This window comes from Aptenodytes forsteri, unplaced genomic scaffold (genome assembly GCF_000699145.1).
Source record: "Aptenodytes forsteri isolate BGI_AS27 unplaced genomic scaffold, ASM69914v1 Scaffold324, whole genome shotgun sequence".
In the NCBI taxonomy this organism is placed as follows: Eukaryota; Metazoa; Chordata; class Aves; order Sphenisciformes; family Spheniscidae; genus Aptenodytes; species Aptenodytes forsteri.
Window position 1 is genome coordinate 1280464 of NW_008795485.1, and position 15619 is coordinate 1296082.

At 46.8% G+C, this 15619-nt stretch overlaps 2 protein-coding genes across 6 annotated transcripts in view; one reads left to right on the top strand and one right to left on the bottom strand.

Annotated features, from left to right (window-relative positions):
* Positions 1-5384, top strand: part of THYN1 (thymocyte nuclear protein 1) — an 11121-nt gene extending 5737 nt beyond the window's left edge. For 2 of the 5 annotated variants that reach the window (XM_009281296.2, XM_009281292.2), the window contains exons 2-8: positions 793-879; positions 1891-2120; positions 2622-2690; positions 3375-3467; positions 4164-4259; positions 4888-5038; positions 5152-5384. In XM_009281296.2, the coding sequence (XP_009279571.1) occupies positions 837-879; positions 1891-2120; positions 2622-2690; positions 3375-3467; positions 4164-4259; positions 4888-5038; positions 5152-5198 (729 nt within the window). In that variant the 5' untranslated portion in view covers positions 793-836 and the 3' untranslated portion in view covers positions 5199-5384. Of the gene's footprint in view, positions 1-6; positions 181-792; positions 880-1890; positions 2121-2621; positions 2691-3374; positions 3468-4163; positions 4260-4887; positions 5039-5151 lie in introns of those variants that run through there. The other 3 variants (XM_009281293.2, XM_009281294.2, XM_009281295.2) reach the window with 3 other exon arrangements.
* Positions 5385-5900: 516 nt separating this feature from the next.
* The window catches only part of VPS26B (VPS26, retromer complex component B), a gene marked incomplete at its 5' end in the record, with an annotated part of 12513 nt that continues 2794 nt past the window's right edge, over positions 5901-15619 (bottom strand). Inside the window, 5 exons of the mRNA XM_019472604.1 lie at positions 5901-9090; positions 9683-9825; positions 10507-10682; positions 11475-11639; positions 12488-12647. Coding sequence (XP_019328149.1) covers positions 8944-9090; positions 9683-9825; positions 10507-10682; positions 11475-11639; positions 12488-12647 — 791 coding nt within the window. The remainder of the gene's footprint in view (positions 9091-9682; positions 9826-10506; positions 10683-11474; positions 11640-12487; positions 12648-15619) is intronic.

A 15619-nucleotide genomic window follows, 5' to 3' on the forward strand; every position in this document is an offset into this window, starting at 1 on the left:
GGCTGCGGGGAAGGAGGCAAGCCTACAGGCCATGCCTTATTTTTTGCATAACGGTCACCTACTTCCGACTCCAGTCGGGCGAGGGGCGGCGTGTTTCCTCCTCCTGCGCCGAGGCTTGGGCAAGGCGAGAGCATCCTTCCCCCCGGTCCGAGGCGAGGGGCGCTGCCGCGGCCGGAGCCGGTGAGGGGGAGCTTGGGGTGGGTGGGAGGGATGGGAGAAGCTTGGCATAGAAGGTGGAAAAGTTGATGCCACCCGCTCTGGCAGAAGGAGGCCAGCTGAGAGCCAAATAACTTCTAACGGGCTGCTGGCAGAAGGGGGCAGGGGTTGGGCCAGCCAGCTTGCTCCCTTTCCCGAAGGGACTTTGCATGCATAATCTCTGGGAGCAACAAGCTGAGCCAGACACCCCTGGTGCGAGGCTGGACTGAGCTCTGGAGGCAAGCTGTTCTCCCATTTCCAAAAGCACAGCTCCTCTTGCACGGCAGAGAGGGGCCACGCTTAGGCCAAGCACCTTCGGGACTTTTCTCCAACAGCTGCGCCACTGTGGAGAAAAGCAGCCCTTCTGCTAATGTCCATCAGAGCACTGCTGTGGAGGGCCTGCCTGCCTCCAACACGCCAAGGGTGTGGTCCTCAACCAGTGCCAGCATTCGCACTGATAGAGGAAATGGCTGAGCTCAAGGAAGGAAATTTATTTACTCTCTGCTTACTGTACAGCTTTTACTGTTCTCCGTCTCGGGTATCTCTACTTTTTTCAGCTTGCCTGAATAAGCAGTAATTCTTCCTTCTCTCATTCAGCAGGTGCTTCTCAGTGAAGACAAGATAATTCAAAGAGACCAGAGATGCCTTGGCCAAGCAGAAAGAGAGACAAAGGAGTAGTAGCAGGTCTGTGCTGGCATCCTAACTAATTTAGCATCTCTCACTTGAGGTTCCAAGCTATAGTGAAACTACAGACAGTCATCTTAACCATCTGTCTTTCAAAGCCACACGTCTTATAGACAGCATTTCCTCTGTAAAAATGGGCTGAGCATCCATGTGTGACTGAGACAAGTCTGCTAGATATACAATAGGGACAATGATGTATTCTCAGCACAAGGTGGTTAAGAAATGTAACTCATGCCCATTTACGAAGAGTTTTCAGATCCTAAGCGTTAGAGATGGTCAGTCAAAGTATACCCAGTGCAGTGGCAGGAAGCTGATGTGGTACCATCTGCAAAAAAAAAAAAAAAAAGGCAAAAACCTTGCACTTGAGGCAGCATTATGTGGTGTTTCAAGTGTAAGATGAAAAAATTGCAGTTGGCTCATCTGTGCCACTCATCTGCTTAATCAACTCCAGCAAATAACCATCTTCTTACCCTTTAATCACTTGTTGTTTTTTTCTGTCTGGGTCCTGGACAAACAGGGATATAGACCCCCTCTGAACAGGTAGCACAGTGGAGGCTTAATCTAAGGTTTCCAGCTACTGCAGTAATTGAAATAGCTTGCTTTGCTGCTGAATTTTCCTGTTATTCACCAGACTCACCTAAATCAACTTTGTTGCCTGCAATTGATTTCTCAGCGATTAATTAAAAAAAAAAAATTCAACTACACTTCATGTGAGCAACATGGTCTATCCTGGTTTTTTTATGATTAACTATGACTGTTAAACTATGTTTGTGCACACCACACACACACAAAAAAATCCTTATGTCAGATGCAAACTAGAAATACTCAGAAACACTGGTGCGTAATGCTACTACCTTCCACATAGCATCTCGGGTGCACCAAACTTCTGCTGCAGTCAAATACCAGTATGTGAAACTAGCTTGGATGACTAAAAACATTTCAACACCGGTCCTTATCAGAAACAAAGTGTGTTTTATCTGAACGATCTTTTTTGTTGTTGTTTCTTTTAAGATAAAAAGGAGCCTGATGCTAAAATTGCCAAAACCGAGGAAGAGACTCCGGATAAGGAGGAAGAGGAGAAGTCCACAAAACCTCCAGCTGGGAGCTCCAAGTCAGGATGGAAGAACTGGAAGAAGACAAAAGAATCCGACTCTGGTGGGGAGGAAAGCAAGATAACCTATTGTCACTGGCTTCTGAAATCAGAGCCAGAGAGCAGGCTCGAGAAGGGAGTGGATGTGAAAGTAAGCACCGACACCCATCCTTACTCAGCAAAGTACAGAAGCAGTTTCACTACTATCCAGAGCATTAGTGCCTGAATGCTGAGTTACAGGATCAGACAATTCAGATTGTTTGCAGTATTAACACTATTGTGTCTTTACTTCTCAAAAACCATTTGTCTTCCTGGAAATAGAAAGACATAATGTTGTTCTCTTCCAGGGTGACAACCTTGGGGTTTGATACTTGTAATAAAAGAGGAAATCAGGTCCTCAGGATGCTTAGCTGTTGATAGCAGGGGCAGCACCTGTTTCAGACTGCCTTTACACTGCTGCAGTGTTCCTCCCTTTGTGAAGGCTTTTCTTTAGTCCCTGTGGAAACCAAAAAAATTGTGTCAAGTTTGTACTATAATTGAAGGAGCTACTAGGAACAAATGTTTAGGCACAATAACAGACATTGTAGACAATGACACAATAAAGATCAGACTACCTCCTGAACTTAACCTGTATTTTCATTCCATTTGGCAGTTCAGCATTGATGACTTGAAAGCTCAGCCCAATCAGACGACCTTTTGGGATGGAGTAAGAAACTACCAGGTAAGGGGCACATGTCAGAGATGGAGTCACTGAAATAGCACTAGAAAAAAGGTGGCTCTCCCACAGGTAACTTGTTGAAGGATTTCCTTTTGAAGCACTCTGCCTGTTTTTACAGGTGCATTTTGTCAGGAGTCAAAACTTCTGCTTAATTGCCTCTAGGTCAAAGGTAGATTCAGGCTGGGTAGTGTTCCGTCAAATCATTCGGGTTTTCTTTAGCTTGGTCTTTAACTTAGACCAGCTTTTATTTCCCTTGATACCTTTTAGCAAGTCTGTACTTACCCAAATCCTATGCGTTGTCAGTGTACAGCTTTCTGTTCCAGGCCTCTCTGCAAAGGAAATCCACGTGTGCTTCCCCTACTATATATATGCTTCCCCCTTATATGTGATCTGCTCTGCTGCTTGTTTGCTGATGGCTAACTAAAGTCTTCTGCTATCTCTGAATGAGGGTGGCTGAGCTGTTGAATTCCCAAATATTTTCTAACCAACAGGATCTTGCTCTTTAGCCTTGTTTTTACTTCATTTCATTGCAGCACAAAACATCTGTACAACTGTAGGAAACCTTATCTGAGTAGCTCTGAAGCACATATACCTCTCTTGTTGTTAGTTCTTGTTCCTAGCTGCTTATAATGAAACCCTGAGAGCTTGATACCAAGAGCTCAAAGTCTCTCGTTTATACCTGGACAGGCAAGGAATTTCCTGAGAGCCATGAAACTTGGGCAGCAGGCCTTCTTCTACCACAGTAACTGTAAAGAGCCTGGCATTGTTGGCATTGTTAAGGTGAGTGCCTCTTTCTCCTTCTGTGTTTCGGGGGGCGGGGGGGGGGAGTAATAATCGATGGGTTATCAAACAGCTCGTTAGCCCTACTTCTGTCTCAGCACCAAAGGAGTGCAAAAGTTGTCCACTCAGAGCAGCGAATGAGCCTAGGGCATCTAGGCTCAATGGTACATATCACAGCAGGGCTGACTCAGGCATCTTTCCCCAGAGAAATGGAACCAAGCTGCTGCTTTCCTGCTGACATTTCAGAGCGCTTCCAGCCAAGTCAAGTGTTGCTCCACACTCTGATTAAAATCCGATTCACTAAATTCTAGTGAATTTGTGAGCTGAGCCTGCGAGACATTAGTATAAAACCTAGGGCACAGAAAAACTTTTTCTTTAAGAGAACTCGTCACAAAGACTATCATCATCTACCCAGTTTTCCTCTGTTGCATGTGCTCCTTCCACATTGCTCTCCGAAGAGGTGATGATGATGCTTTGACAGCCATACTGTTCTGCACTGCTTCGACCCAAGAAATGTAAAGGAAGGAAATGTATCTCACCATTAGAATGGAGTTCAGGGAAAGCAAGGCTGATTTTGCACCAGGATTATTCCTTACATCTAGTCACAGCTTGCTCAAGGGCATTTCATACCCTTTGCTGACAATAGTTTTTAACTGATGGGAACTTGTCTCACATTCTTCTCCCCTTCTGCTTCAGATCGTAAAGGAGGCATACCCTGATCACACACAATTTGATCAGAAGGATCCTCATTATGATTCCTCCAGCAGAAAAGAGAACCCCAAATGGTCCATGGTAATGTAGTAAACTAAATACAGCTGTTTCAAGCTCTGTGTGCAAGCCAAGTGAAGGTAGAAGCCTCTTTGCATTGTATTGCGTACCTTCTTAAGCTTCTGTCCTGGCCTAGCTACCTTTTTCTCTCTCAAGAGAAAATCCAACCTTTTCTCCTATCTCTTCCAGAAGGCTGCCAAAATGTATCTCCCTAAATTTTCAAATCTTACTTGGATGCAGAGCTGACCTCCATGCATAGCAGAATTCTGGGTTAGGAAAGAGAACGAACATCTTTATGTACCCCTCTCAGCCTACAGCAAAGAAAGCTGTAGTTCTGAGGCACACTAAATTATAGGGAAGTGACTGTTCACAGGCTGGCTACATCCCACATCTTAATTTTGTATTGCCTGTGACAACATGAACGTATGTTGCTAGTGCACAGTGCTAAGATTCATGTAAACAGATCACCTGCCAGAAGTATCTGAAAGTTATTTTAGCCTTGGGCAAGGAAAAACTTCCATACCATTATAAGATAGTATGCATCAGTCATTTGCTTCAGTTTAAAATCTTTATCCACCCCAAAGATCTTATGTGACATCTGGAGGCTATATCCTTCTCCAACCATGCTCCTTTGCTGCCCATCGCTTCCCAGGTGGATGTCCAGTTTGTGCGGATGACAAAACGTTTCATCCCCCTTTCTGAAATCAAGGCTCACCACCTGGCCCATAAAGCAGATGGAGGCCCCCTAAAGAACATGATGCTCTTCACGAGACAACGTCTTTCCATCCAACCACTGACACAAGGTAAGAACCTTCTTCTCTGGACTCTTGGTGCCATTCCCTCTGAGAGGCAGCCCTCACTCAGAGAACTTGGAAGTTCCACTGACGGCTTTTTCTTCCTTACCTTTTCAACGCAGAGGAATTTGATTTTGTCTTGAGCCTGGAAGAGGAAAAGCCACATTAAGAAACTGACAGCAGCACAGCTTCTACCCAGCCCGCTGATGCCTCCTCCTAAACCAGCGTAATTCTCAAGTTTACTTGCTCAATCGCAGCAACAAGAACATGCCCGCACATGATTCGCAGCTACATGTCCCTTATTCTGACACACTGTTGTTTTTGCTTATTTTTAAATAAAGCCTTTTAGAATCAATTGCAGCTACTCAATTTTTAATAGTGGAAAAATCTGCAGTTTCTCTCTTGAAGGACGACACATTCTCCTTGAGGATGTTTACTACAGGACCCAGTGCAGTTCCATGTACTGCAGAGGAACATTTTTCTGCAGAAAGGTATCACTAAGCTTCTGTCTAGAACAAGAAAATTTAGATGTATATACACATCCAGCCTGATTGCTGCAAAGTTAACAATGTTAACTTCCTGCAGGTACAAAACTTCCTGTTATATTAGTACTGACATCAGAGAAATAGAAGAAAATAAAGCTAGCTTGCTAATTTTTAAGCTACATGGGTCCTCGACCAGCACAGCTTCTAAGCAGTGACATAGCTTAAAGAAAGACTAAGAATTTAAAGACAACAAAGGACAAACTCCTCGAGCGTGTTTGGAGGGCTGCACAGTATGGCACTGAAGAAAAACATCTTAATACCGTAAAAAAACCCACACAAAACCAGACCCGGGTCAGGCAATAGAAACCATATCAGACAAACTCATGCACAGCGTTTGACAGCCAGGGCTGGCTCTTTTTAATTGGAGAGACAAAAAACCCAAGTTTTAAAATACAGCCATTGAAAAGACAACGAATTAAGAAACATGTAAACACAGCAGAGGCTTAATTACAGGTTGCACTGCTTGGTTTAGTACTTGCACACTCCCCCCTGCCTGACTCTGCCTGGGAGAGAGGGAATGACCCAAGTACTGAACAGAACCACCCAGTTCCAGGGGACACGACTGCTCGAGTAGCGTCTGCCCCTTACCATGCTAATGAAATGCTTTTCTAAAGTACCGTGTCCTGGAGTGACCTTATGCTTCAACTTCTCTCTAAAGATGCTCAGCACATCTGCTCCACCCCAGACAAACAGAGGGCCTAGTGGGTAACAGGTTGAATGGTCCATTTAGATTAAGTAAAAATGGGGATCATTTCTAAATTGTGGTTCCACAAGTAGGGACACACAGGAGAGGGGCACAAAGTAGGAAAAAAAAAAAACCCAAACCAACCCAACATATAGGCTCATGCACCTTTTCCACGGAATCCCTCCAGAAGTGATGAACAGATGTTTGATAGAAATCTCCTTACAGTGCATTGTCTTGTCAGACAATTATCTTACATCCTGTACTGATGCTCTTTGGCCAGTAAACAAAACACTCCTGGAATGCAGAGACATCTTCATCCATGGGGTTTCTTTAATACCACATGGCCTACAATCAAGAGGAATAGGCAAGGAAAAAAATTCTAGGGGGGATGGGAGTTGAGGGAAAGCTAGAGGGTAGTTAGGGCACTGCTGTGCTCAGCTTAGCCATGGAAAGATAGTCTGCTATCCCCAGAGGCTCCCAATGGGAGCTTCACTTGTCTCTTTTAAAAGATTGTATATTGCCACAACACAGGTGGTTCCCCCTGCACAGAGGGGGGGAGTAGAGTGAGTGTCAAAAGTAACATCCAGATTCCTTTGCCATGCGAGACCTGCAGCAGGTTACCACCCCTTGCCCTGGCATAACAAGGTAGTTGTCTAAAGTAAGCTTTTGCTTCAGTCTTAGGAAGACACGGCTCCAGCCCATGGCACAGACTTCTCATGTAAAGAAAAGCAAGCCACGTCTTCACTATTACAGAGCAGAAACATGGCGTGACACGAGCATTCAGCAGAGATGAGATCATTAGTGTCCTCTACAACAGAGCGAGACTGTCCAGCTCTACTAAAAACCACAACCTTACATGTGGTGAGTAAAAGATAACTTACTTTGGCAAGCAGAAACACACATTTATCACTGAAATACAGTAGCTGTCTTATTACATAAAAAGCTCCCCTTCCCACCCAGGCCCCATTCCCTCCACCAGCACTGTTCCACTAAACAAAGCATACTTCCATTTCCCAGCTACAAGACAACTGTTCTACATTCAGCTGTAGGACAGAGGCGGAGAGGTTCATTCCAGAGTCAAAAGGAAGCTGGACAAAACCCTAGTGAGCCACAAACTCATAGCGAAATCCAGACAAATCCCACTTGCAAATCCCAGCATTTAGTGCAGGCTCGTCTCTCCATCTGGTAGGAGGTCTAACCACCTGCTTCCTTGAAGGGCATCTAAACAGGATGGATATTCTCCAGACTCAGTCAATCAAGTCTACAAAGCCACATCTAATTTTTAATGGAGGAGTGATTCCCTTCTGGGAACATTCTCATGATTCTACTTAGCTGAAGACTACAAGAAGCTTATTTTAGAAAAGAAAAAACCCACATTCAGGTTCTCAGTTCATGGCATATCCTCAGACCTCACTGGTGATTTCAGCTCAGGCCTCAGGAATGTGTCTCTGGAATCGGAGAGCTCTACTGTCCTTCCAGTTGCTGCTTGGCTTCATCTAGCAGCACACACAGGCCATGAGCTTCTTAAAACAATTGCATTCACTTTCTGTCCTTACTAATCCTCATCTCACAGGCGCGAGGGAGCAAACAAAACAATACACACGTGTTTCTATACTGCCGTCTGTCCCTACTACAAAGCCCGCTCTGTCACAAAAGCACAGACATGAGCAGGGCAGCGTGTGCAGCGTAAGCCCACTCCCAAGAGAGCCCCCATTTATTTCTCACGTTCCAAAACTATTCTCTAGACCTCTCAAGGCTGGTCTGCCCCTGCTCTGCAGCAGCAACTGGGACCTGTATGAGTGCAGCAACCAGAGACTGAATCTCAGGGGCACTCAGGCAGCTGCTGGGACAAGACTAGGAAGGCACTGCTCTCCGCCAGGAGCCTTCCTGCCCCCTTCTTGCACACCCAGCAGCACTGGGACCTTCACTGCTCTGCCCAACCTGTGCCACCTCCTACTGCATTCGCATGCCTCACTACCTCCTACCAGCCACAGCTCCCCCTTGATGCAACACGGCAAGTCAGGAGCTCCACAGCAAGGACACAACAGCACGCCTGCTGCCCGTGCTCCACGCGGCTGTGTGGCTGTCCCAGGGCTGACTCAACTACATTATATAACTGTTTGTGACAAGGAATCCAATGCCAGCATGAAGAGGAAGGGGAGGCAGTGAGGGGATAAGACTAAGCAATTTCAAGTAGGCCGCACCTCAGTCTCTGACTCCCTCCTCTGCCTGCCAGCTAATCACTGTGTCATTTTCCCTCGTGAAGATTTCAGAAAGGCAAGAAAAATATCCATCCTACACAGCCCCGAAGCAACCTGCACACCGCAGGGAAGAAGCAGCAGATTTGGCCTTCACTTGCTCTCTCCCTCCCCGCTGCCACACTGAAAGGGTCTCAGGGCAAAGAGGAGATCAGGCAGCTCTGCAGCCTCCGAACACACGCCTCAAAGTAGCCGACCCCAGAGGAATGTAGTTGATTGGGAAGCACTGAGGTACCTTCAACTCTGCACCACCAGTGCTCCAAAGCTTGCCTTGCCCTCCCATCCCCTTCCCACCCTACGAGTCCTTTGAAGAAAGGAATTAAGTCAAAAACGGGTATTTATTTTCATGAAGTCTCTGAAGTGTTTTTTCTTCCTCCTTGCTGCTGTCCCCACTGGCTCCACAGCAGCCTTCCTCTGCGTGGCCTCTCACTGCCGGCTGTTGTTCTCTGCAGGCTGGCTGGGGGTCTTGGCCTCGGTGTGTGAGGATGTCCCCTCAAACCGCTGGGAGGCGATGGCTGCTTGGTGGGACATGCTCTTCCTCACTATGTCTCCTTTCCGCCAAAGCACCACCTCCTGTAGTAACACAGCCAGCAGGGCTTGTCAGGGCTTGTGAGACCTTCTCCTGGCCCCTCCCAGACCCAAAGGCTGAACCAAGCTGCCAGGCGAGCAGCTTGCACCCAGTGAGAACTCAGCCCATGCTGGCACGTTCCACCCGCAGCCATGCACATGAGACCACTTGCAGTGGCAAGCAGAGGCCTCGCACTGCAGCCTTCCTGAAAATTTGGGTAGAGCACTCCTCCCTGGGATCTGAGCACACAGAGGCAACCACTGGACGTCTAGGGCAGCTCTGTCCTATTGCCGTCGGCTACCACATTGGAATTCATAAGGTGAAGCACAGAAGCTCCACCACACGGCAACAGAGTGGAAAAGAAGTCCCAGGTGGGCACCTTCTACATGCATCCCTGCCACCACGCACATCTGACCTGCATGGACCATTCCTTTTAGACCCTCTTTGCACACTCTAATTTGTCTGGTCCTTACAGATATTCCGTCAAGAACATGATTCTCCCCCATTGGAATCCCAAATTCCCAGAAGGTCCTTATAACATAGTATCCCAAGCGACAGTCTACAGGTCCAAGAAGAACTAACAGCTCTGTTTCTCACCTGCTGTTTAAAGTAGCGTCTCTCTTCCTCATCGATCAGCACCAGATTGAGGTAATAACGCACCGAGAACTTCTTATTGATGTCCCTCATCGTTGGAGTCAGCTCGTAGCCAGCCAGAAAGAGTCTGATGGGAATGGACTCCCCTACAAAGTGCACAGAACCATCAGCAGAGACAGAACGCACAGATATAAACTAGGAGAGCACCAGCAAAACAAAATCTCACTAGGCCACAAACTTTGTGACCGTTTCCACAAGTGGAGTAAGATGAGCTAAAAGACCTCAACTCCCTTCAAAAAATCAGCGTGCACGGTCCATAACCAGATCCTGCCCTTGCTAACAGCTATTCCATCTCCACTTCAACAGCATAGGACTCATTTGTGACCTGCATCAAGACAGCACTGTATGAAAAAATGAGTAAGGTGACATTCTCTCTGGCAGGTGACTCTGCTGGGCAATAGAACTGGAAAACAAGTGGCACAGGAGATTGGCACAGAGCTAGAACACCATCTTTCTGCTCCAGGTTGCAGCAATGCCAGCTGGTGGCCCATGCCAACAGTGAATTTACATCTATTCCTGCTTCTGCCAGTGCTTCATCAAAAGAATTAAGTCATTGCAACTCATGATGCCTCAATTCCCCCTCATCATACCAGAGAAGGAAGGGGATCATATTTAATCACCTATTTAAACTGCCGTGAGTCCACCAGTGAAATAGGATGCATACTACTACTGAGCACACAGATGCAGCTTAAGATACTTCGGGACTCATATTCCCACCCCAAAAGACTTCAGAAGAGGAATTCTGAAGGGTTCATCTGCCTTCTCACCTCTCACAGGTGCCCCATCCATGATCTCATATTTAGCTATCGTGTCATTCTCATGATATACGTTGGGTCCGGTCCCTGTTGTTTCTCTCTTGATGATATCTATCTCCATGTGTTTGATCTTGATTCGTACCAGCAGGAAGTAGATCTTTCCAACAATCACATCTTTTAAATGATACCTAGCACATGAAGGAAGAAAGCACCACAATCAAACACCGCGCAGCAGACCAGGACTAAGACTGAAGAGCAGGAGCTTGCTTGTCAGGCACTTTGCTCTTATCCACAGCCCCAGATGTAAATTTCAGATAGCGTATCATCCACCCCCACCCCCACTAGGCTGCTGTAAACAGCACTTCATCTTTCATTCTCCGGTCTTTTGGAAATCAACAAGAACATTTAGCATGATCAGATAAATTAAAAACAGAATTTCAGGCTGAATATCTGCAAGAAACCCCTGCGACAACAAAGCCTCCAAAAGCGATTTTTTAGGCCAATTAAAACTAAGCCAAATGTTACACTGCGGGGAGATTTGCTAGCATCAGCTGGGAAAGATGCATTAAAAGTAGCTGAAAAGAGTTGTTTCCAACTTCTGTGCCTGAATTAGGGTCCCACTTCAGCTGTATTGTCTGGTAAAGAGCAGACGTTAGACTTTGAAGACACTTGGAAATACTGGTCTTGCCGAGGATACAGGGAATGCGAAGTTACCGCAACAGCCTCACGCTGTGCTCCAAGCTCAGTAGGCCACAGCCATTGCTTCCCACTCCTTGGTCCAGAGAGCACATCTATGGGCAAGGAGAGGAACCCGAAGATCCTCAACCAGGATCTGAACTGTCTGCCAGCCTCGCTGGAGCACGTGAACAAAGAATCCCCTTGAGGATCACATGCAAGACGCATGCCTCGGGCTTCCAAACCAAGCTGTCCCCTGTAGCAGACGGTTTCCCATAGCCACTGGCTGCTCTTGAGACACTTACTTGGACTTGTTATACTCGAACTCAATGTGCAGGCAATCCTCAATCCCCACCTCCATCTTAATAGAGGAGTTGAGCTCTGGGTAGGTGCTCAGAGTGTGCACAACTATGTCCATCTCCTTCACCACATCGTTCAGTCTGCGGCTGACAGTCGCTCGGAGGAAATACCTGCAAGGAGAGTCCCCCTCCTGTTAGGGTTGTACAGGTAGCAACAGAGATGAAGGAGGGAGGGACACGGGGCTGAATGGATTGCACTGGGCTACCCAAGCAGTCTTACTGGTACCCTGGCTTCTGGAGCAGCCAATACCCCATGTTGGAAAAGACGGAAGGGAATTTTCAAATGGAAAAGCAGACTCTTCTCAGGCTTCTCTAAGCTTTCATGCATTTGTGAGCCCGAGTTACCTAAGCACCATTTTGGGGATCTGAGTAACAGCTTGCACATGTCAAAACCACTGCCCTTTTGCAAGAGATTAGATCACACCGGTCTCCACAGACACACCTTTTTCTGCAGATCTGAGAATTTTCCAACCTCCCCTTCGAATCCAGTGACTAGATTTCAAGTCAACTGGAGTGCCTAGATGTGAAATACAGTTTGCAACATATGAACAAGATACAAGCTAGGCATCTGTTTGCATATAGAGCACAATTAAAGTTGACAAGATCGATTACAAGGCAGCAAAAACGTCCCCGTTGGAGACTAAAGCAAACAATTTCTTTTGGTTTTTGAGTTACCAAATAAATTAGAAAGTATTTGGTTGATTCAGAACGGGCTAGTGTCTCTTTTTACTTAAATGGTGCAAAACAAGTTCCATAAAGCCTGATGCATGCTTGTAAAAGTAGAGCCCTCAAAGACAGCCTTTTATAACTCAGCCCACCAAAATTCATTTGGAGTTACATTATAGGCTTGCAAGGATGTCTGGGAAGGGATGCTGCACTCCAGTATCATCACGGTAAATATCAGTACTTGCACACTGCACAGAACCAAGAACCAGGGTCAGCAAGGGGAGGAGACTCACCGTAACTTCACATTCTGCCCTGTGTAGGACTCGTAAGGTTTTTCCACGTGTGTGAATTCAAAGTCAAATGTCTGCGATTGAGTGAATTCACCAGGACGGGCCAGGTCTTTCACCAGAGACACGAACTCGTGGTGGTTTCCTCGGTCATAGTAGAGTTCTAGGAAGACAGAAGTCCAGGTTAAGCAGTGATGCTTAATCCCACGTGACACAGTGAGGAACAGCAGGAGATTTCACAGCTACGAGCAACTGCCTTCTCCAGATGACTACTTCCTTCACCACTATTCAGAGAACCTACCAGGGGAGCCTGTGGCTGCAGTGTACTGCACTTGTTCACTGCTCTCCATTGGAGCCAGAACTTTCCTCCGTGAAACAGGAAGGAAGAGGTCCGCACAGCCTCAGCTACTACAACAAATCAGGAACTCGGCTTGCCTTAGAGTGACATGGGTCACCTATTATCAATAGTAATTATGTTCAGAGTGTTTGAGAAGAGGAGCCAGCAGCTCACGCAATCCCTTCCAATAATTTTCTACACAACAGTTCAGGCCAAAGGCATTGCCACTGTAAAGAGAGGAAAAAACACCACTGCTTCTCTGGAACAGCAAACAGTGACAGAGCAAAAACGAAGGGCTAGGAGGCTTTGAACTGTTCCTGCTTATCCTTTGACAACAAAGAGTTTGAGTGGTCTTGATTCGCACCAGGGAATAAGCAACAGTGGAGATCCTCACCGATTTTGCACAAAGCCAGTGTTCAGTGCATGACTACCAAGTGTGCGGGGAGGCAGTTGAGTCAACTGTCCCACCAGCCCCTGAATAACACGTTAATGGCCATGTGAACCCCGATGAGGGAAGAGCATTCACCTTTGGAAGCACTCTTCAAACCAGGTCACGTAACCAACATGGTCACATTGCTTCAGTTTCCCCCCCAACCTTCTTGCATCAGCAGGAAACGACTACAGGTTTCCTCATTTAATGAAAGCAATCCTCTCTACACTTCCACATTTTCTCCCTTAAGTCAAAGCAACAGAAGCTTAAAACTCTGCAATTTGCATTAACAGCTCTGTATTACACATAACCATCAATGAAATCTGCCCTTCCCAACCCCACACGTGAGCTGTGTGACTACAAAGCACCCACGCAGTCCTTCTAAAAAGTGAAGCCTTAGCCAATCTGATACAGCTAGATGAGGAAACAAAAACCTAAGTCATCAGACAGTCATATACACACAAGTTCACTGTCAGCACTAAACTGTGCAGAGGAGTCTTCTGAGAAGTATTAGTAGAGTTCAGGAGCTGCAGTGAGACTCAGTTCTCTGCTCCTTGAGATGCACCATGAGATTTCAGCTTTTAAGTAATGCCCGTTTCTTACACCCCTTTGCTCACCTTATCGCTATAATGGAAATATTGGCACTAGAACACCCCTCGCTTACGCAGGACAGCGAGTGCCATCAAGCCCTTTAGGCTGGGCAGGCAGGTGACATAAATAAACCAACTCTCTCTGCATTGAATACATGTCCATTGAGAAGAAAGTCCTTGTTGAAGTGACAGGGAGAAGCCACGTGCCACATAAAAAAGGGAATGTATCATCTTCCCCCACGACGCAGAAGGCAACGATCGAATTTAAAGCAAGGGGAGGCAAATGTCAGTGTACTAAGTTCTCTGCTACCTCAGAAGGGCACAGATTGGCACTTGGCAGCCTTAAGAAGAGGAAGGATTGATGTTTCCCACACTTTAGAAGACATTAGCATGTCAATCAGGTATAAGCTGTAATTTCAGGGTTTCAGAGCTGTAAGGTTTCCAGATTACAAAAATAACCTGCCAACGTTTTGGTGGCATGCTCAGGACACAGGAACCGCAGGCGAAATGAACTCTTAAATGGGTTCTGTCTCACAGGAGACTGCACAGGACACACTGTCCACAGTCTGGACTCTGGTACCCGGTCTGGAACAGCCATCTTCCCTGTGACACATCACTCCTTTACGTCTCAGTCTCCCTACCTGTTAAATTGTCTCATATAGCTACTGATCTCATGGCAGAGGGAAGTCAGAATATAAGGCAAGCTGTTTTGAGATTGAAAGCATTATGGAAGTGCCACCAGCAGTACAAACTTCAGCGCTTTGTTAAAGTGGCGTGACGGGCAAAAAGACTAAGGTGCAGCCACAGCAGCTAACACACCCTGCTTGGGCAATAATGTGAATTCAAAGCAGTTATTCTAAATATGTATGGCTCAAAAGTCTTCCAAAATGAGGAATCAGAAGCAGGCAAGGCAGCACAGAAGAGACAGAGTGGAGCAGGAAGCGAAATTCATGCTTAATTTCCACCGACGATCATCATCAAATAGGAGGAGGTCATAAGCTAGCTCCTGATGAATGGGCTCACTTACACTCCATTGTTTACAGGTTCTCTCTGCCTGTCCTCCCCTTTCTTTCCCAAAAAGCAGCGTTACGCACAAGCGAGGCCAGCAAAAATATTAAACAGCAGAATCGGGGCTGGGTGGGAAAACCTCTAGTTCACTTTCCTACACCGCATGATTTGCAATGCAAAAGTCGCAGGCCCATGGCTCGTGCAGTGATTTTGAGGGTTAAACCCAAGTACAGAGGGCCACAGGCGTGAGGCATCGCGCACGCCGAGCACAGTCGCATCACTGGGAACACTTGAGCTTATTTTGGCTTGTAGGTCTTGGGCACGTCCACAAAACACGGACATCTCCACTCTGATCGAAGAGTGGGTGTGGCAGTCCCCTCTCCTCTAAGAAAGCAGGAAATATTAAATCTAAATTGGTTACATGCACAGCTAACCATGAGTTTTGAGCAACGTGAAGTCACCCAACTAACCGTGCAGGGATGCGTGGTCACCCGCTCAAAGAACAAGAGAGTAAAGGATGGGGTCAGCCGAGCTGAGCCCTCAAGAAAGCTGATCTACCAGGGTAAAACACGTCGTGGGGTAGGGGCTGGGAAGCTGCTGTTGGCCATTTGAGACGTACGGGCAAAACCCACCTGATTCACCGTCCTCGGCAGAGCCATTGCTTCCTGCAAACCCAGGCCTAACCGAATCAACGGGCGCACAAGAAATGCAAAGAGACAGCTCGTAGAGCTGCCGAATAAAGACGGCCTGGAGAACACCTGCCCGGCAGCTGG